Source organism: Rhinatrema bivittatum, chromosome 10 (genome assembly GCF_901001135.1).
Source record: "Rhinatrema bivittatum chromosome 10, aRhiBiv1.1, whole genome shotgun sequence".
In the NCBI taxonomy this organism is placed as follows: domain Eukaryota; kingdom Metazoa; phylum Chordata; class Amphibia; order Gymnophiona; family Rhinatrematidae; genus Rhinatrema; species Rhinatrema bivittatum.
The window spans coordinates 47,798,430-47,817,873 of NC_042624.1; the positions used below are offsets into that span (position 1 = coordinate 47,798,430).

Here is a 19,444-nt window from a genome sequence, read left to right on the forward strand (position 1 = left end):
TAAGTTCAAAATCAGTACTGGTCAAAAAATGTCCCTCCTGGAACTGGATAACTTAGCAGCTCTACAGAAAGGATGGATAGTTTTCAAAGGTTTTTTTTCTGCAGATAAACATTCATTTGCCCACAGAAATCCTTTTGAAAATTGTCCCCATAATGAACTTGCAGAGGAGGAATAATGAATGAAAGTATATACACACAGAGAACAAGAGAGAGAGATGAGATGAGATATTGTTCTTTAGAAACTAGTTGGAATGGTTTTATGCTTTTGTGTCTATCATCTCACACTGCCTGGAGCTCTGTATCTGTAGCACTGACAAAGTATGTCTAGGAGTTATGATGATCCATGGAAAATATTTCTGCAACAGGAAGGATTAAGTACCCTGCTTGGCTGGATAAACACTGACCTAGCCAAGCAGGGTTAAATTCAGAAACCTTTTTGTTTTTAATGAAAGCTAGATATATCTCATTGTTGCTTAGACGTCTGGTCCAAACATGCAATTGGGTTCCCTTCCTCACTAGACGCAAGTAAAAAATTAAAAATTAAAATAATTGCCAAAGAATGTTTATTTGTTCCCTGTCTGATAGAGGTAGATATTCAGAGACCTGCTGAGCAGGTAAGGTAACTGGATAATTTAGGAAAAAGGTTTAGCTAATCTAATGTGCAGCTGAATCTAGCCCATCAAAATTTGAACCACTATTAGAAGGAGATACCATGGGGAAAACCTGGGATCTGACACCACAGTTATGTCTGCTGGGGTTATGGTCTGCACAATCACTGAATAAGAAAATTAAACCCTTGTATCTCATTTACTATAGGCTGCTTGTTAACCAGTTTTGTATTACTGGAAATCTGCTGTCCAGATAGAATATTGTAACTATACTATTGCAGGAGTGGCATCCATAGAACAAATTACTTAAACTGTGCAGGGAGATGTCTCTGTAAATTATTCTTTTTGAACAAAATACAAGGCAAGGCATAAAACTGAGCTTTAATTGAGAGGGGTTTTAGATTTGTGTGTTTTGGATATTCTGGGGGGGGGGGAGGTTGTTGTTGCTATATATTATTATTTATTTATTTATTTATTTATAACTTTAATATACCGTATTAGGCATGCTTTGTTTTCCATTCTATTTTGGGTGACTCCTATTTGGATTTAGTGTGATGTACTGTATATTATATTATGTGTTCTGAATGTCTGTCTTAAATAAAAAGTTACTAAAACATCGAACAGCTAGATTTAGTGTGGGTGGGTTGTTCAGCTAAACTTAGCAGGTCAGTGCTGAAAATCAGCCATGCACTGGCTAAGTCCACTTTAAAAACAAAACAGCGATTCTGCCCCAAATTTAAAATGATGCCCTGCCATAACAAGACCATGTCCCTCTCTCCACCTCCCCACATTAAATAGTGAATTTGGCACTTAGAGCGAAATGAAAATGCATGAATGTGCATTATCAGCAATACCTTCAAGTGTTACTGATCATGCAATCATTTGGTGTTCAACATGTGGGAAATGTTTATGATCTGCATTGCATGCTAAATATGCAAAACAGCTCAGCAATAAAAAATGGATTAATGCAGATCCTGCTAAATCATGTGACATATGTTAAACCACTGAAAGTTAACTTTGGCTGAAAGAACTGGCAGGCTAACGCACCTGGCAATGCTTTCATCCCCCCCCCCCCCCCCCATAAACCCACATACCAAGCCCGCGATCAAGAATGGGAAAGAGAGCCCTAAGTGTGTTCAGACCCTCTCACCCCACAAAGAAACATTCCCTGCTTAGAGAAAATCACTCCCAATAAATATCCTCAAACTCCCCCAAGCACATTCCTCTCTCTCTACCCACTAGCCCCCACCTTTAGCAATGAAGCTGACAGAGGTAGAGGCAGCTCTCTTCTCTTTCTGGCAGGGGGAGGGTTAGGGGACAGAAATTGCCTGATGGAGGAAGGGGAGAGGCTGCATCTACCATACCACAGTGATAATTTTTCTGCGATTGGTCAGGTAGTGCACACAGTCCCTAAGTCCTTGCTTATGGACCTGATAAGCAGGATGCCCCTAGCAGCACAAGGTAAAGGGCAGTCCGACTGACTGGCCCTGCCCTAGGGACAACCCTGCTGAGGAGACGTCTCCAGTCAGGAAGGGAATGGGATTTGAACTCACATTTTACGGTGAATTCTCCTGACTCATACACGCCAGTCATCTTCAGCTCCTGCTATATTGCTAATATTGAATATGATGATTTTATTTTTGCTTCTCATTAAATTACTATATGTGATCTCCCTACAGTGGTTAAACTGAAATACTGCTACAAGACAAAACGTAGAAAGAGTTTGACAGAAAGGGGGCATGTGCTAAATATTTTCCCCATAGAAACAAAGGGCCTGATTATTTATTTATTTAGAAGTGTTTCTACTCTGCCAAATTTATTACATCTCGTTCTGTGTGGAATGCAGTATATAACATATAACAGAATGTTCTGTAATCTTGTCACACGTGTTTTATTTGGTGCACTAAGACTTTCTCCCATTCTGTGTCTGTAGGAAACAGGTTTAGTGAATCACACCCAAATTAGGGAAAACAAAAATAATTTGCCACATTTGGCAAGAGGCAGTATATAAAGGCACAGGGACAATATAACACTGATGCCAATCTCAGAGAAATGTTAATCCCTGCATATGAATATCACCTAGGTAAACCGTTAAGACTTGCTGATTGACAGTGATGAATGTTACTTATGTAAACCGTTGTGATCATTTTATGGAATATAAAATGTCTAAATAAATAAAAATTAATAATAAGTGCACTATTTTGAAGTTTTTAAGGGTATGATTTATAGCACCATTGTTTTTGTTTTCTGTTGCTGATAACATTTTGTGGTGCTTGCTTACCAGGTGATTTAGTGTAAAGAAGGTTCATATGAAATAGTAGTAGTCTTAAGGGAGCTGTATTTATTCATGGGGCCAGGCTGTCTGACTAAATGTGACAGCAGCATTGACTGGCAGCTGGGTCTGTCTAGCAGGCTGCATATTCTGTAATAGCTAGAATTCCTAGAAGTTGATTTTCAAAAAATGTGACAAATTTTCAGGATTTAAATTACCACTCCCCCTCCTCGCTAAGCAGGAAAATGTTGTACATGAAGAGGCGTAGTTGAGGACATTCCCAGGGAAGAGTAAAACTTTATCCAGTATGGTCAAGGAAAAAGGCTGTCCTAAAGTTATGTACTGTAGATAAAGTTATCCAAATATATTCAGCAGCAGACTTCTCTGGATAGGGCCTGATGAATTGCCAGTTAAAGAATGCTGGATAACTATATCCATAATACCTATCCACTGGCTTTTTGAACACGAACCTCCTAGTGAAAATGCAAGTGCTTGCATAATTTGTTTTGACTGGCAGGCTGCGAGGTTCACTAGTAATAGTACCTATTGAAAGGCAGCTCAGGTTCATCCTGGACACAAATATAATATGGGCTCCTGGTCAGCTGGGAACACGTTAGCCCCATTTCTGATTGGCCTCTGCATCGGGTACCGATTTAAAAGTTACCCTCTTACTTTCCCAAGCCGCCTCCTGCATCTCCTGGGCAAAAGACCATGATAGTTTTGGGTTGGCCGTGACACACGAGGAGCCTACTTTGAATCTGGCATCTCCCACAGGTTTGCTTTATATCCGGAGTAACCCCAACGCTGCTCTCTCCTTCTGGGGAACTTCTCCCACCTTCCCTCGCCTCTTTTGGTTATTTTTGTTGTTGTTTATATGATGTGTTAGATGCACTTTTGTTGTTGTTATCAGTTTACATGGTATTTGATGCAGGGGGCAGGGTACTCAAGTAGGAAATGTAAACTTGGTATGATTTGGAGTCTCTCAGGGTTGTAGTGTGCTGTGGGATCTAGATCCAGCCCTGCACATGACTGGCTCCTTGCTGGCTGTGGTTGTGGTGGTGATGGTGGGGGGTGATGTGGGGGGAGGGGGGGGAGGGGGGGCTGTGGTCAAGTGGCCTATAGATCAAGTGACCTGGGTGTAGTGTTAACTTGCTGGGTTGTGGTGGCTATCCTACCAGGGCCAGTATGTGGGAAGAAATATTGCAGGTTATGTATAATGACTTTGTTGTTTTGCTCAGGTACTGGATTGGAATAAAGCTGCAGCCTTTGAGCTCTTAATCACAGGTGTTGATATAGATTATTTATGAATGTGAGGATGTGCATGAGGATGCAAGGCTGGTCCAGGGTGTCTTCATATTATTAAATCATACTGTGATAATAGAATCAAATTAGCAGCTGGTGGATCAATCTGGCAGGCTGCAAATTCCATAAACAGGGTCAGGTAGCTGGGTCTGTCTGGCAGGCTATACAGGGTACCTAGAAGGCCAGATGTTTGGGCAATGGTCAGGCTAGCAATGCTGACTATTTAAATTATTGCAGTGGTTTGTCATGAGAAATGTAGGTGCAGAAGGAAATTAAGTGGGGATCTTGCATGTTCTTCTGCCTAAGATAGAGTACACAGGAGGAATTTAAAAAAGACTATCCTGGATAAAGTGAAATCTTATAATTGGTCACGCTCTGTTTTGCAGCTGGGATATATCCTTAGCAGTATGGACAGAATAACTGGGCTGATTGGGTGAGCTGGATGGTCTTTTCATACTATTATTTATTATGTCATTATGTTACATATTTCACAGAAAATATTAACATAAGAACCTATTGTAAGCTTCCATAATTGTAAACCTAGATGATCGAGGGGTTAAAGGGGCACTTAGAGAAGATAAGGCCATTGCAGAAAGATTAAATGATTTCTTTGCTTCGGTGTTTACTGAAGAGGATGTTGGGGAGGTACCCGTAATGGAGAAGGTTTTCATGAGTAATGATTCAGATGGACTGAATCAAATCACGGTGAACCTAGAAGATGTGGTAGGCCTGACTGACAAACTGAAGAGTAGTAAATCACCTGGACTGGATGGTATACACCCCAGAGTTCTGAAGGAACTAAAAAATGAAATTTCAGACCTATTAGTAAACATGTGTAACCTATCATTAAAATCATCCATTGTACCTGAAGACTGGAGGATAGCAAATGTAACCCCAATATTTATAAAGAGCTCCAGGGGCGATCCGGGAAACTACAGACTGGTTAGCCTGACTTCAGTGCCAGGAAAAATAGTGGAAAGTGTTCTAAACATCAAAATCACAGAACATTTAGAAAGACATGGTTTAATGGAACAAAGTCAGCATGGCTTTACCCAGGGCAAGTCTTGCCTCACAAATCTGCTTCACTTTTTTGAAGGAGTTAATAAACACGTGGATAAAGGTGAACCCGTAGATGTAGTATACTTGGATTTTCAGAAGGCATTTGACAAAGTTCCTCATGAGAGGCTTCTATGAAAAGTAAAAAGTCATGGGATAGGTGGCGATGTCCTTTCGTGGATTGCAAACTGGCTAAAAGACAGGAAACAGAGAGTAGGATTAAATGGACAATTTTCTCGGTGGAAGGGAGTGGACAGTGGAGTGCCTCAGGGATCTGTATTGGGACCCTTACTTTTCAATATATTTATAAATGATCTGGAAAGAAATACGACGAGTGAGATAATCAAATTTGCAGATGACACAAAATTGTTCAGAATAGTTAAATCACAAGCAGATTGTGATAAATTTCAGGAAGACCTTGTGAGACTGGAAAATTGGGCATCCAAATGGCACATGAAATTTAATTTGTTGCCAGAGGATGTGGTTAGTTCAGTTAGTATAGCTGTGTTTAAAAAAGGATTGGATAAGTTCTTGGAGGAGAAGTCCATTACCTGCTATTAAGTTCACTTAGAGAATAGCCACTGCCATTAGCAATGGTAACATGGAACAGACTTAGTTTTTGAGTAATTGCCAGGTACTTATGGCCTGGATTGGCCACTGTTGGAAACAGGATGCTGGGCTTGATAGACCCTTGGTCTGACCCAGTATGGCATTTTCTTATGTTCTAATGTTCTTAATGTGGATAAGTGCAAGGTGATGCATATAGGGAAAAATAACCCATGCTATAATTACACAATGTTGGGTTCCATATTAGGTGCTACAACCCAAGAAAGAGATCTAGGCGTCATAGTGGATAACACATTGAAATCCTCGGTTCAGTGTGCTGTGGCAGTCAAAAAAGCAAACAGAATATTGGGAATTATTAGAAAGGGAATGGTGAATAAAACGGAAAAAATCATAATGCCTCTGTATCGCTCCATGGTGAGACCGCACCTTGAATACTGTGTACAATTCTGGTCGCTGCATCTCAAAAAAGATATAATTGCGATGGAGAAGGTACAGAGAAGGGCTACCAAAATGATAAGGGGAATGGAACAGCTCCCCTATGAAGAAAGACTAAAGAGGTTAGGACTTTTCAGCTTGGAGAAGAGACGGCTGAGGGGGGATATGATAGAGATGTTTAAAATTATGAGAGGTCTAGAACGGGTAGATGTGAATCGGTTATTTACTCTTTCGGATAGTAGAAAGACTAGGGGGCACTCCATGAAGTTAGCATGGGGCACATTTAAAACTAATCGGAGAAAGTTCTTTTTAACTCAACGCACAATTAAACTCCGGAATTTGTTGCCAGAGGATGTGGTTAGTATAGCAGTGTTTAAAAAAGGATTGGATAAGTTCTTGGAGGAGAAGCCCATTACCTGCTATTAAGTTCACTTAGAGAATAGCCACTGCCATTAGCAATGGTAACATGGAATAGACTTAGTTTTTGGGTACTTGCCAGGTTCTTATGGCCTGGATTGGCCACTGTTGAAACAGGATGCTGGGCTTGATGGATCCTTGGTCTGACCCAGTATGGCATTTTCTTATGTTCTAATGTTCATATTATGTTTTTTGGTACCTCTGATTTTACCAGAGGTAGGTCTCCTCAGACAAATCTAATCAATCCATTTGACTGGGTGACCAGAGAGTTAAGTCATAAGAGGGCACTAGATGTAGTGCACTTGTATTTCAGCAAGGCCTTTCATATAATTATGCTTAGCTGACTTATGAACAAACAGTGCACCCTAGATATGGGCCCTAAAGTGACTATTAGAAACTGGTTGAGTGGGAGGTGACAAAGGCTAGTGGCAATCAGAGTTCAATCCAAGGAAAGAGGAGTTACCAGTGGTGCACTGCAGGGATTGGTTCTTGGTCTGGTTCTGTTCAACACTTTTATAATCGATATTGTGGAAGGGTTATCGGGAAAGGTTTGCCATTTTTGTGGATGATACCAAAATCTACATCAGGGTAGACACCCTGAAGGTGTGAAAAATATGAAGAGGGAACTTGTGAAACTTGAGGACTGAAGTTCTTCTGTGCACAAAACAGGAGTGGAATCTGGGGGTTATCACATCTGATGGTCTTAAGGAGGCCAAATTGGTTGATAAGGTGACATCAAAGCCAGCAGGATGTTTGGGTACATAGGGAGAGGAATGGCCAGCAATGAAACGGGGATGATAGTTAGGGGTGTGCATTCATTTGCAATGTATTGGCAATCCGCAACGTATAGGGCCAAATTCATTGTATTAGTTGCGTCGCGAAACTTATCATGATTTCCCACAAATACAACGAATCTTCACCGAATTATTTGGCTGTCTAAAGGAGTGAATTTAAACAAAACCCCCACCTTCCTGACCCCCCCAAGACTTGCCAAAACTCCCTGGTGGTCCAGCGGGGGTCCGGGAGCCATCTACACCACTCACACCATCAGCTGCCAGTATTCAAAATGGCGTCGATAGCCTTTGCCCTTACTATGTCACAGGGGCTACCGGTGCCATTGTTCGGCCCCTGTCACATGGTAGGAGCACAAGATGGTGCCGGCCGTCCATTGTTCCTACCATGTGACAGGGCCTGACCAATGGCACCGGTAGCCCCTGTGACATAATAAGGGCAAAGACTATCGGCGCCATTTTGAATACCGGCAGCCGATGGCATGAGTGCAGTAGATGGCTCCAAGACACCCGCTGGATCACCAGGGAGTTTTGGCAAGTCTTGGTTGGGGGGTGGTCAGGAGGGTGGGGGTTGTAGTTAATTAAATTTTAGCCAGGAAACGAATAAGAATGGAACGCATGAACGGATTGGGGGCCCCCCTTGCCGAATGTAACGTATCTGCCCCCCGACGAATACGAATACCGAATGTAACGTTTGCAGTTCCTCTGCACATCCCTAATGATAGTACATCTGTATAAGTCTCTGGTGAAACTTCATTTTGAGTATGGTGTACAGTTCTGGAAACCTTACTTTCAAAAGGAAATAAACCAAATGGCAGTTACTAATATGGTCAGTGGTCTTCATCATAAAGCATGTGGGATCAGATTAAAACATCTAAATATGTATATCCTGGAGGAAAGATGGAAAAGAGGAGATATGATAGAAAAATTGAAGTACTTCCTTCAGGTTATAAACGCAAAGGAAATGGGCCTCATTCAACAGAAAGGAGGTGCTGGAACGAGGGATCCTGGAATGAGCGTGAAAATGGTAGCCTCAGAAGTAATCTAATGAAATATTTGTTTACAGAATATGTGGTGGATGCATGGAAAAGCCCAGTGGAAGTGTTGTAGTCAAGGGCAGTATCAAAATTCAAGAGTCCCTCAGAGAAGATCTCTGAGGGACTATACATTTGAGCATGAGATATGGATGGCTGTATGGTCTTTATCTGCCATCGGTTTATATTATGTATCTAAAAATATTTATATTTTATTTATTGATATAATTTCTGGTCATAGACATGATTATTCCAAATAATAACAGTACACTAATGGGCTTAGACATTAGGCTTGCACTTAAAAAGGTTTTTGGATATAAGCTAGAACTTTAACATGCTGAAATACCACTTAACATGTGATATAGTCCTCTGGAATGAGTTCTTACCATTGTGGAGCATCCCTATTTTCATTGGCAAGGGGATATGACAGCCTTTCTGCCATCACCACTGCAATCTCTCGAATGATGCCACCAGTATTTCATAGCAGCCTAGCAAAAAACCCCTGCAATAATGCTATTCACACTCTTAATATGCACTGGGAGCTCCCCTCCGATCCTGACTGGAAAACTCCTGCCACATATCTCTGCTAGCACTGCTTCCTGCTCAGTGCAAAATGGCAGCACTGCACACATTTTCCAAACTTGGGAGCCAGTTCTGCTCTTCTCGTGAGCCAATAGACAATTTTTGAAAATGCTCGCTCTGCAGGCACTTTGCTAAAAATGGTGTGCTGATTGGGAGGGTTTTGCATGCCACCACGTGACACACGTGCAGGGGGTTGCTGTGTCAACCCCTGCCTTAGTATTTCCAACTTTGTTCGCTGGTCCTGGCACTTCAGCAAGTAAAGCAAAAATAATTATTTGACTTTAGTTTACAATGCATTTTACTCAATCTCCTTTGTTGTATTCTAATTCTATATTCTTTTGCAGGTTTTCATTTATGTCATTTTCACGATTTTCAGCTTCCTAACGTAAAATGGCAAAGTCTAGTTGGTATGCTAAAAGATGGCGGCTGTTAGCTAAGCAACAGTTAAAGTCCTATTGTATTAATATCTTCTTCACAAGCAAATCTGATTGTGAAAACCTGCGATTAGCTATTCTGCATGGCCTTGTTTAGGTTGCTTAGCAACAATGCTGAGACTATTTCCAAGGTTGAGTTTAGGAGCAAAGGGGGCAGAAGGAGATTAAATCAGTAGCTGATTGAAATAATGAGCAAAAGAGATTATTTGTCCACGATTAGGTAAATTAACTTCAAATAAATTGCTATGAACAACAAACATTCAAGAACTGAGAACTGTTCTCATCAAAAATCTTAAGGGAAATTAGCCTAAAGCATAGAAACCCCACCATCCTCTTTCTAGAAATTTTCTAATTAGAAATTCATTATCTGAAACATGAGATCTGGAAAAATCATGTCTAATGTGATGTCACTGCTTGCAATTGTGATCACTAGACTATGCAACACAGTCACAGGTAGAATCATGTAGAAACTCAGTTTAAATCCCATCAATGTACATATCTGTAACACATTCTCCAGTATATCAGCAGGTGCATAAACTTTCATCGGTCTTCCATAAATAACTTTTCAAGCCATCTTTATTCAAAAATCAAATATGTTTCACTTTTTTTTTACAAAGGCTGTGCACATTGTTTTTTATATATATAGATATGGACTTTTATATATATATATAAATATATATATATATATATATATATATATATATATATAGATATAGATATAGATATAGATAGATAGATAGATAGATAGATAGATGAATCCTTTCAGAAAATCTTTTAAGAGTTGATTTGACTTGAAAATGAGATAAAAATGTACATGAAATTTAAAAAAAACATTATTTAATCTCTAATACCCATGTTGAATATGTTAACATACTCAAACGCTCTGGCTTATACTTTACAGAGATTTTAAGGCTGAAACATGCAACAACATATGTTGAAGGTATACTGGGACATACAAAATTCTTCCAACTATTTCCATAGCAGAGCCACATTTCCATATGTTTACTTAATCTGTTCTGCTAATTATAAACACTGCAAATATCCATTTGTCTGGCAACAATAAAAGGCCAGTGTTTCCCATGCTCCCTTACAAACAGCCCATAGGAGAGTCTTTTGTCTTAGAGCACAAAAGATTTCTAAAAACTCTCTTTAATTTATTTGTACTCATTATCACTAAATTGTCCCTGTGTCAATAAATTTACTGGTATTAAAAGGATTAATTCTTAGAAGGAACAGAGATAATTAGTTTAAAAGAAAAACAAGAAAGAAATGTAATGTTTCCGTTCTGTAAGCCCTACTGCTTGTAATGGTACAGAACAATATAGGATGCCAATGTACTGTGCAATGGCTTTTTTGGAAACTGGGTTTATATGAAAAAAAACAACATGCAAAACACTCCACAAACATGCAAAACAACTGAAATTTCGTAGTTTTGCACATTTTCACAAGTAAGCCCCTTTAGCTAAAAATTCACCTTTGTAAATGCAGTAGTACAATTTTGCAGGAAGTCTGCTACATGCAAAATTCTACTCACTTTCTGAATTAATGAGTTACTATGATGCAATATCATGCAAGCAGTTCACTGATTCAGGGCATGGCAGGCTGGGATTGCACCCACGAAGTCAGTTATGCGCACTAGCGTGTGCCGGGATCTCACAACCGTATAACTTGCTCCTGCTATGGTTAAAAAAAAAAAAGGGGGGGGGTAGTCAGTGGGGTAGAGTAAAAGGGAGGCAAGTTAGATAGGGGGTTTAGGAAGCGTGCTCCTTTACTGGGGAGAACTAGGAGGTAACTGGGAAATAGGCCTATTGCGTTGCCACACATAGCTACTAAACCCCCCCCCCCCCCCCCGCTTACACACTTGAGACAGGATTCGCGTGTAGATGCACACATCGATATAAAATCATGCGCAGGGTAGCCAATTTTATAATATGCACGCATAAACTTGCTCGTGTTATAAAATTGGCAGTTCCATGTGCCCGTGCTGGCAAACACGCACACACGTCACTTTGAAAGTTACCGTCCCTAATGATATAGTGTGCACTAACTTGAAATAGTGTTAGTAAGCAATATTTGATTTAGTGCATATTATTTTAGTTAGTGTGCACTATTTTAAGATAGTGCATGGTAAAAATAGAAAAAAAATTTTGATGGGGTTTTTTTTTTTGTCATTTCTTATTTAAAATGACACAAAACAAAAGCTCACCCCTAGCTAGTACATCAGCCCCCCTTGGAGATCCTCCAGAAATAGCAGAAATAGCTATTTCTTGCTAGCTGATTATGAGAAAGCAGGACTGGATCTATTCTTTGGGATTCTGCTGGGTACTTGTGACCTTTGGAGACTGGATGTTGGGCTTGATGGACTTTGGGTCTAACCCAGTATGGCATTTCTTATATTCTTAAGTTTTTGTTAATCTATGCTGGTTTAACCAATAGTCTTAATTTAAATGTCAAATATTTATATAGGAAGAAAATTACTAAAACTATAACTTGGTATGATCTGATACTTGAATGCCATCATATGACAGAAGCTTGATACCTTGATACAAGGTCATGCAACTAAGCACACCCAGAGCACATCATAGAACCTGGATCAAGTTACAGGATGTATTGCAGCAAATGTTCTTCTTTTGAACTCATGGCAAAAGTTCAAGCTATAGCTAAAATATTAATATCCAAATAGTCAAAATGTTTTCTTGCTGTTTTCCAAAGTGTTCTTCCCTTCTGTTTTTAGGCAAAATCATTTTTTTTTATTGTTACAGTCACGTTCATATTTTTGCACATATATTGAATTAAAGATATTTGTTGTTGTTCTATGAAGTATTTGAAAAGCTGAAATGTCTTTGTTCTTTTTTTCCTTTTACAGAAGTTGAAGGTTCCTTTAGCAAAAATGATTCTTTTCCCATTCTGCCTTTGTTTTAATACCCATGCCTGAGAAATAAAAGCAAAGTGACTCTCTGAAGAGCTGCATTGCAATCATATTTCTGTGACAGATACATGTCAAAGGCAAACAAAGCTTTTCACACACCTATTTGACATATCACTACATTTTAATTAAACTACAGCAACTCTAAGCTGGCCAAGTTTTTTTTCTTTGCAAGATCAGAAAGCATAGGCTATGAGAGCAGGACCATTTCACCTGCTGATCCTTGGGACTCAACAATTTTTGCAACTGGGACCACCAGAAGTAACTCAATATTTCATTGCATTTTCCTCTTATTTTATCAATTTTTGTTTAGTTTCACACTCCTGCATTATGAAATGAGAGAGAGAATACGTACAGACTATGCATGACTGCATTCAATTTCTATCTTACCATTAATTATATACCATTTGAATATGCATAGACTGTGAAGATATGGGCATTCAGTATTTCCATAGTCATTTACTATAACTGCAAGGAAAAAGCAACAGCTTGAAGATGAATCATATATCCTGAAGGAAGAGGCTCACAATATTCTGATTTCAATAACCACTCTGCCTCTGCTGCAAATTATCAATTGTCATGTTGAAACTGAAAAACAAACTCCTAAAATACACCTTAAAGAAAGGTGTAATTTAAATAAATACAGAACAGAGCAGTCAGAGACACTTATTCTGTTCCCTACTCTAATTAAAACTTTAGTATACTAATTAAAAGAGGTTTTATACTTTAATGTTTAAGCATCAAAATTCCATAAGAAAAGGCCTATTGAATTTTCAGCACAGGGCCCTCATAAAAATATGTAGTGACGATAACATTTTTAATGAACTAGTTTATTAATATCACTTGTATATTTGAAGGCTCTGGCATACAGGACTGGCAAACCTGATAAATTCTTCAAAACATTGATATGCTTTATAGATAGTTTCTACGAGATGAAACTAGTAAGTTATATAGGTTATTATGAGGATGGTTTAAAGGGGGTCATTTTGCATGTTAAATATTGATTTTCTTCGCCAAACCTCTTTTTTGCATGGGGCTGGGAACCTGAGGGGCTTGACCAATGACTTATTTTCCTTAAGAGTTGCATAAAATATTATAAGGGAAAACCTTTTATTTATTTATTTGTTTCTTTATTGGTAAACCTAATAGATTATTATTTCAATGACTATTAATAAACCTATTAAAAAAAACTTTAAAAATATGAATTTTCAGCTAAATTCATAGGTACATATAATCTTGTAAATTGAATATTCCACCTAGTACTATTGCTTTTATGCCAGGTGATATTTTTCTCAATGGTGCTATTCTTTATAATGTTTAAAACTTTCTTAATTATGGGTACTACCTAATTTATTGTTTTAAATGATACTGGGAATTGCATTGAATTAGTCACTTCATTCATGTGAATAACAGAACTTATAGTGACTATGTCAAAAGGATTTTTATGTAAAGAGTCCTAGGGTCACAAAATTTGGAAACTACTGTTCACACTTTTAAGTTTCATAGATAGGTATAGAGGGATGGACAGTACAAACTATTTCTTTCATGAATCTTTCTGGTGACCAAGGAGGTAGTCTTTTTTTAACACCCCTAGTGACTATTTCTTGTCTTTGAAGCTTTCATAATGATAGAGAATGCATAGACAACTATTATTTTTAATTACGTCCTTGGTACTGTATGTGGTAAATTAGCACCCATCTTGTCTAGAAGTAAGTGGCAATAAACTATTTCAGGAAACATATAAATAACTATGCTGCTTTTCATTAAAAATGTTAGCAAAACTAACAGTAGGGGAAGTTACCTAAAGATGCAACCTAGTCATTTATATTGCCAAGTTTTGTCATTCACTGGATATTTTCAAAAATCATCATTAAGCAAATCCAATTGTTTTAAAAGCAGCCCTACCTTTTCTTTTGTTTATTGAACCTTACTGAAAATGTTCTTTTTTGAAGTAAATAATGTTATGATGAAAAGATAAGGTGTGTTCAGTTTAGGGAAATGTTGTTCCTGAAAGAGCAAAGCAAGGGCACTTGATTTCCAATGTTGTGGTAAAATTGGCTGTGAACCTGTGCCCCTCTACAAATTCTTCAGTACTCTGGGTGTTTTTGCAACTTAGCTGGTCTGAATATTGAGATATTTCCCACGTTTTCGAATCACTGCATGATAAAAGTCTACCACGGCCATAATTTGCTACCTTACTCCTAAATGCTCTCCTTAGAAGATTCCGCTTGAACTGTTTTATAGTCTTGTTTATTTAATGACTTCTCATTTTTCAGACCTTTCATCCCTAATTTGGCAATTAGACCAGCAGGGGGCACAACATCAGGCTGAGCCAACAAGGTTAAACAGGTACAGAGGGAATGGAAAATCGAATCACCTTTGTAACATTTCTGCATACTAGCAGTCAATTCAAAGCTTGGAACCAGAACCCAAGCTGACATCTGATATTCCAAAATCAAAGCAACCCAAATCGGTGTACTGGAGAGAGCAGGACCCTCAAACACACTGAAAACTGACAAGTGCACAAGAGACTACATTTCCAGACTTAACAAGCGCTGAACTTTAGTTTTTTCTGCCAATAGACTCCGATAGCAAGTCAGCTTAATAAAATATACAAGCGACATTTTTTTGCCCAGCTTTTTCAATACAGATTGTCAAACTGGCAGCTCCTGAAGCTAGAGGATTAGCCTTCTCTGTGAAGCGAGCTGAGCTGTTATACACATCAGAAAGAATTCTTGGCTGGCTCGGTTATCCCATTTCAGACGGGGCTTTACCCTAATGCTATGCCCTCTGTCCCTCCTCCTTCCCTGAACGTGTCTGAATGTGACAGTCCCCCAAAACATCCGATTATAGAGGGTTCATTAAACTGGAAGGAATTCCACCCCTGCTAACCCTGCTCACAGACACCTAACGGACCACTGGTCCCGCTGGGCATTGCTAAGAGAAGAGAGGGGGGGGGGAAAAGACTTTCATTCATTGCTTTTGCCAAACCATGTGCTGGTCATTTTTAGGGCTTGCAGAGTTCCCCCTGCTGTGCTGCCACGTCCAAACCTTTATTTCCAGAGGGAATGTATTTCTTCCTGTCCTGTGCGATCTGTTTCACCTCCACATCTGGCGAAAGCAGTTTTAGAAACCCCGCCATCTGCATAGAACTAAAGGGACTGACAGGAAACAAAAGCAGGCAGATTTCGAGATCTTCTGCCTGGAGTATTTAATGAATGTCCACTTCTATGGACAACCTGCTAAGCTGAAGGTATCCTATAGATTTACGAGTTATTAAAGGGACTGTGGCTCAAAAAAAAAAGGGGAGATCGCGGTTTACACTTAATTAGTAAATGATTCTAGAAGCTAATGACCATAAAAGAAATTGGTGCCACCAAGGAAATGAATGTGATCAATGTTGAGGAAAAACCTAACTATTTGCACTTGACAGGTTTCTTCCTCGCTACTTCTCTTTTTGTACCGATGAAATGGACCAAGAGACTCCCAGGGGACTTATTTAACCATCCTTATAAAGAGATACTACTCATCCTGTGGGATGGTTTATGCCATGGATTCCTCTCTCCCCCCAGGGTTTGCGGGGTGACTATAGCTGAGAAGGCGTCCTCGTTCCTCTCTTACCTCCTCTGACCTCTGCAGCCTGCAGAAGGAAAGTCAAAGTGACGAGGGCTGCGGTCACAGCGGGATCCCAGAGCCACCTTTTCGTTTTCCACCTCGTGGACCACCTCTGCATCTCCATGGTGGGTGGGTGGGTGATAGCGCAAACAAACCGGGCAGCCTCACTTTTGCGCCAGGTCCGACCCTTCCACAGTCCCAGATGTGCTTTTCTTTCTCAGGCAGCCATAAGTGGACAGAAAAAGTTTTGCTCTGCGATGGGGGGGGAGGGGAAGGGGGGGGGATTCCTAATATTTTTCGCTGGGGGGTGTGGAGGGGACTTGGGATTTCTTCTCCTTGCCCAGTTCAGTGCAGGCCCCTGGCCGAGCGGCGTCCTCCCCGGAGCCCTTCCTTTCAGACTGAGAAAAGCATGCGGGCTTGAATCAAAATGCAAGGCGGAATCCATCCTCCTCCTCCTGCCCCACCAGCAGTGGGCTGGGCTACGTCTTTCAACAGCCCCCCCCCCCTCCCCCTCCCCTTCACTGACATCCCCAGCTCTGCCCAGCAGCAGCAGTGCCCTCCCCCCTCCCCCCCCCGAAGGTGAGGGGGGGGTGAACAATATTTTTTTGGAAGAATGAAAGGAATGGCAGGGACGTGTGAGACCGAAAGGTAGGGCTTCACTTAGAAATGCTGCCTCTCAGCTGTTGCTCCAGCTCTTTTCTGGGGACTATCTTCCTGCATTTACTGATGATGATTGCACCAGGAGGGACTGTTTTTAACAACAACAACAACAACAACAAAAATGAGATGCTGCCGGACTTTGAGCTCCTGTTGCTTTTATCGTGCAGTCAGTCCCCTGACTGGGAGCTGCTGCAACCAGAAGGCAGCGGGACTCGGAGGGATTGCACTGCCCGGGCTTGCTTTTGTCAGGTCCAACAAACTGATCAGAGATGCCGTTTTAAGAAAGCTCACACACAAGGCACATAATAAACATGCTGCCCTGACCTCAGAGGAAATGATGTTGCTGATTAAAGGCTAAATTAAGTTTTCTTTCTTGCGGAAACTGCTCTAATATTTGTCAACACCATACAATACAGTAATGAAGCTGTAGGCAAAACGTCAAGTACCTATCAGCATTAGATAATTGTAACACTGAGTACAATAACTCGTTATGATAGAACGAAATGAAGAAGTAAACTTTTCCTAGAATCTTAACAGCAAACCGAAACAGCCTAGCCACACAGTCTCTCTCTTTTCTTTTTTTTTTTTTCATGCAGACTGCTGAAGTGGCAGCTCCTAATACGAGAGGATTGTTCCTCTTTGTGAAAGGAACTGAGCTGCTATATATCAGAAAGCATTCTTGGCTGGCTCTGTTATCCGATTTCAGCCAGGGATTTACCTTAAGGTTACAGTGGTTAGGTTATGCCTTCTATCCCTCCTCCTCCTTCCCAATAAGTATCTCAGTGTGACAGTCTCCCATCCCCCGAAAGGAGAAAAACAATGCTGCCTAGAGAGGGCTCTTCAAACTGGAAGGAATTCCAGCCTGCCAACCCTGTTCACACACACCTAAAGGGCCACCGGTCATTGCTAAGAGAAGAAAATAACACCCAAACAAAAAAAATAAATAAAATAAAATAACCCTTTCATTCATTGCTTTTGACAAATTATTTGCTAGTGATTTCTAGGGCTTGCAGAGTTTTGTCGATTTTTCCACACGTGCAAACCTTTATTTCCAGATGGAGACTTTCCCCTCCTGTCCTGTGCAAGAGCGATGCATCTAAAATTATGTAATTATAACTGTATATCTGAAGAAGTGACAGGAAGCAAAAGCATGCATATTTTCAAGACCCTCTGTTTAGTGTGTTTTATGACAGTGCCCGGATAAAGTCTGCACGCAGACCTTATCCCAGAATTTCAAAGCGGACTCCTAGGCATATGTCTGCTTTGAAAATTAAGGGGTGTGCACAGAACCCTGCACCGCCTCCATGCATACGTTTGGGCCTGCTCCTTAGCAAGTTGGATTGGATTGCATTTTAGATTTCATTACTCAAGGCAGGTACTGCCGTTATTTCCCTGCCTAAAAGAATTTAACATCTAAATTTTACCTGAGGAAAGGGAGGGAGAAGTGATTTGCCCAAGGTCCCAAGGAGTATGTGTTGAAGAAGCAGGATTTGAATCCTGGCTTTCCGCCTCATGCTCTAACCAGGGGTTAACCCCAGTAGACTTATGTACATACTATTGAATATTGAAAAAATGCACAAAAATGATTTCCCCACCTCAACTCCATCCTCTCCCACTGCAGCGCCTTTTGTATTGCACATAAAAATACCTATGAAATCACTAGTGCGTGTACTTTTATGTACACAACCTCCCAGCCCCCGGAACATTTTAGAAAACCCATTTTTATGCATAAAACCAGGTTTTATGGGGCGGATTTTAAAAGCCCTGCTCGCGTAAATCCGCCCGGATTTACACGAGCAGGGCCTTGTGCGCCGGTGCGCCTATTTTCCATAGGCCTGCCGGCGCTCGCAGAGCCCCGGGACTCGCGTAAGTCCCGGAGTTTTTTGAGGGGGGCGTGTCGGGGGCGGGGCCGAACGGCGCGGTGTTTTGGGGGCGGGACGTGGCGTTTCGGGGGCAGGCCCGGGGGCGTGGTTTCGGCCCGGGGCGGTCTGGGGGCGTGGCCGTGCCCTCCAGAACTGCCCCTGGGTCGCATCTCGGCGCGCTAGCGGCCCACTGGCGCGCGGGGATTTACTTCTCCCTCCGGGAGGCGTAAATCCCCCGACAAAGGTAGGGGGGTTTTAGATAGGGCCGGGGGGGTGGGTTAGATAGAGGAAGGGAGGGGAAGGTGAGGGGAGGGCGAAAGCGAGTTCCCTCCGAGGCCGCTCCGATTTCGGAGTGGCCTTGGAGGGAACGGAGGCAGGCTGCGCGGCTCGGCGCGCGCCGGCTGCCCAAAATCGGCAGCCTTGCGCACGCTGATCCTGGATTTTAGCAGATACACACGGCTACGCTATCTACTAAAATCCAGCGTACTTTTGTTTGCGACTGGTGCGCCAACAAAAGTACGCGAACGCGCATTTTTTGTAAATCTACCCCTATGTGTGTAAATTCTTTTGAAAATTCAGACTTTAGGGGTAGATTTTAAAAAATTGCGCGTTCGCGTACTTTTGTTGGCGCACCAGTTGCAAACAAAAGTACGCTGGATTTTAGCAGATACGCGCGTAGCCGCGCGTATCTGCTAAAATCCAGGATCGGCGCGCGCAAGGCTGCCGATTTTGGGCAGCCGGCGCGCGCCGAGCCGCGCAGCCTGCCTCCGTTCCCTCCGAGGCCGCTCCGAAATCGGAGCGGCCTCGGAGGGGACCCTCTTTCACCCTCCCTTCACCTTCCCCTCCCTTCCTCTACCTAACCCACCCCCCCTGCCCTATCTAAA

General features: G+C 41.3%; 1 protein-coding gene across 1 annotated transcript in view; it reads right to left on the minus strand.

The window, feature by feature from the left end:
• COL11A1 (collagen type XI alpha 1 chain) overlaps nt 1-16,267 on the minus strand; it is a 623,839-nt gene extending 607,572 nt beyond the window's left edge. The window contains 1 exon segment of the mRNA XM_029618381.1: nt 16,045-16,267. Within this exon segment, the coding sequence (XP_029474241.1) occupies nt 16,045-16,162 (118 nt within the window). The 5' untranslated portion in view covers nt 16,163-16,267.
• Nucleotides 16,268-19,444: the final 3,177 nt, after the last annotated feature.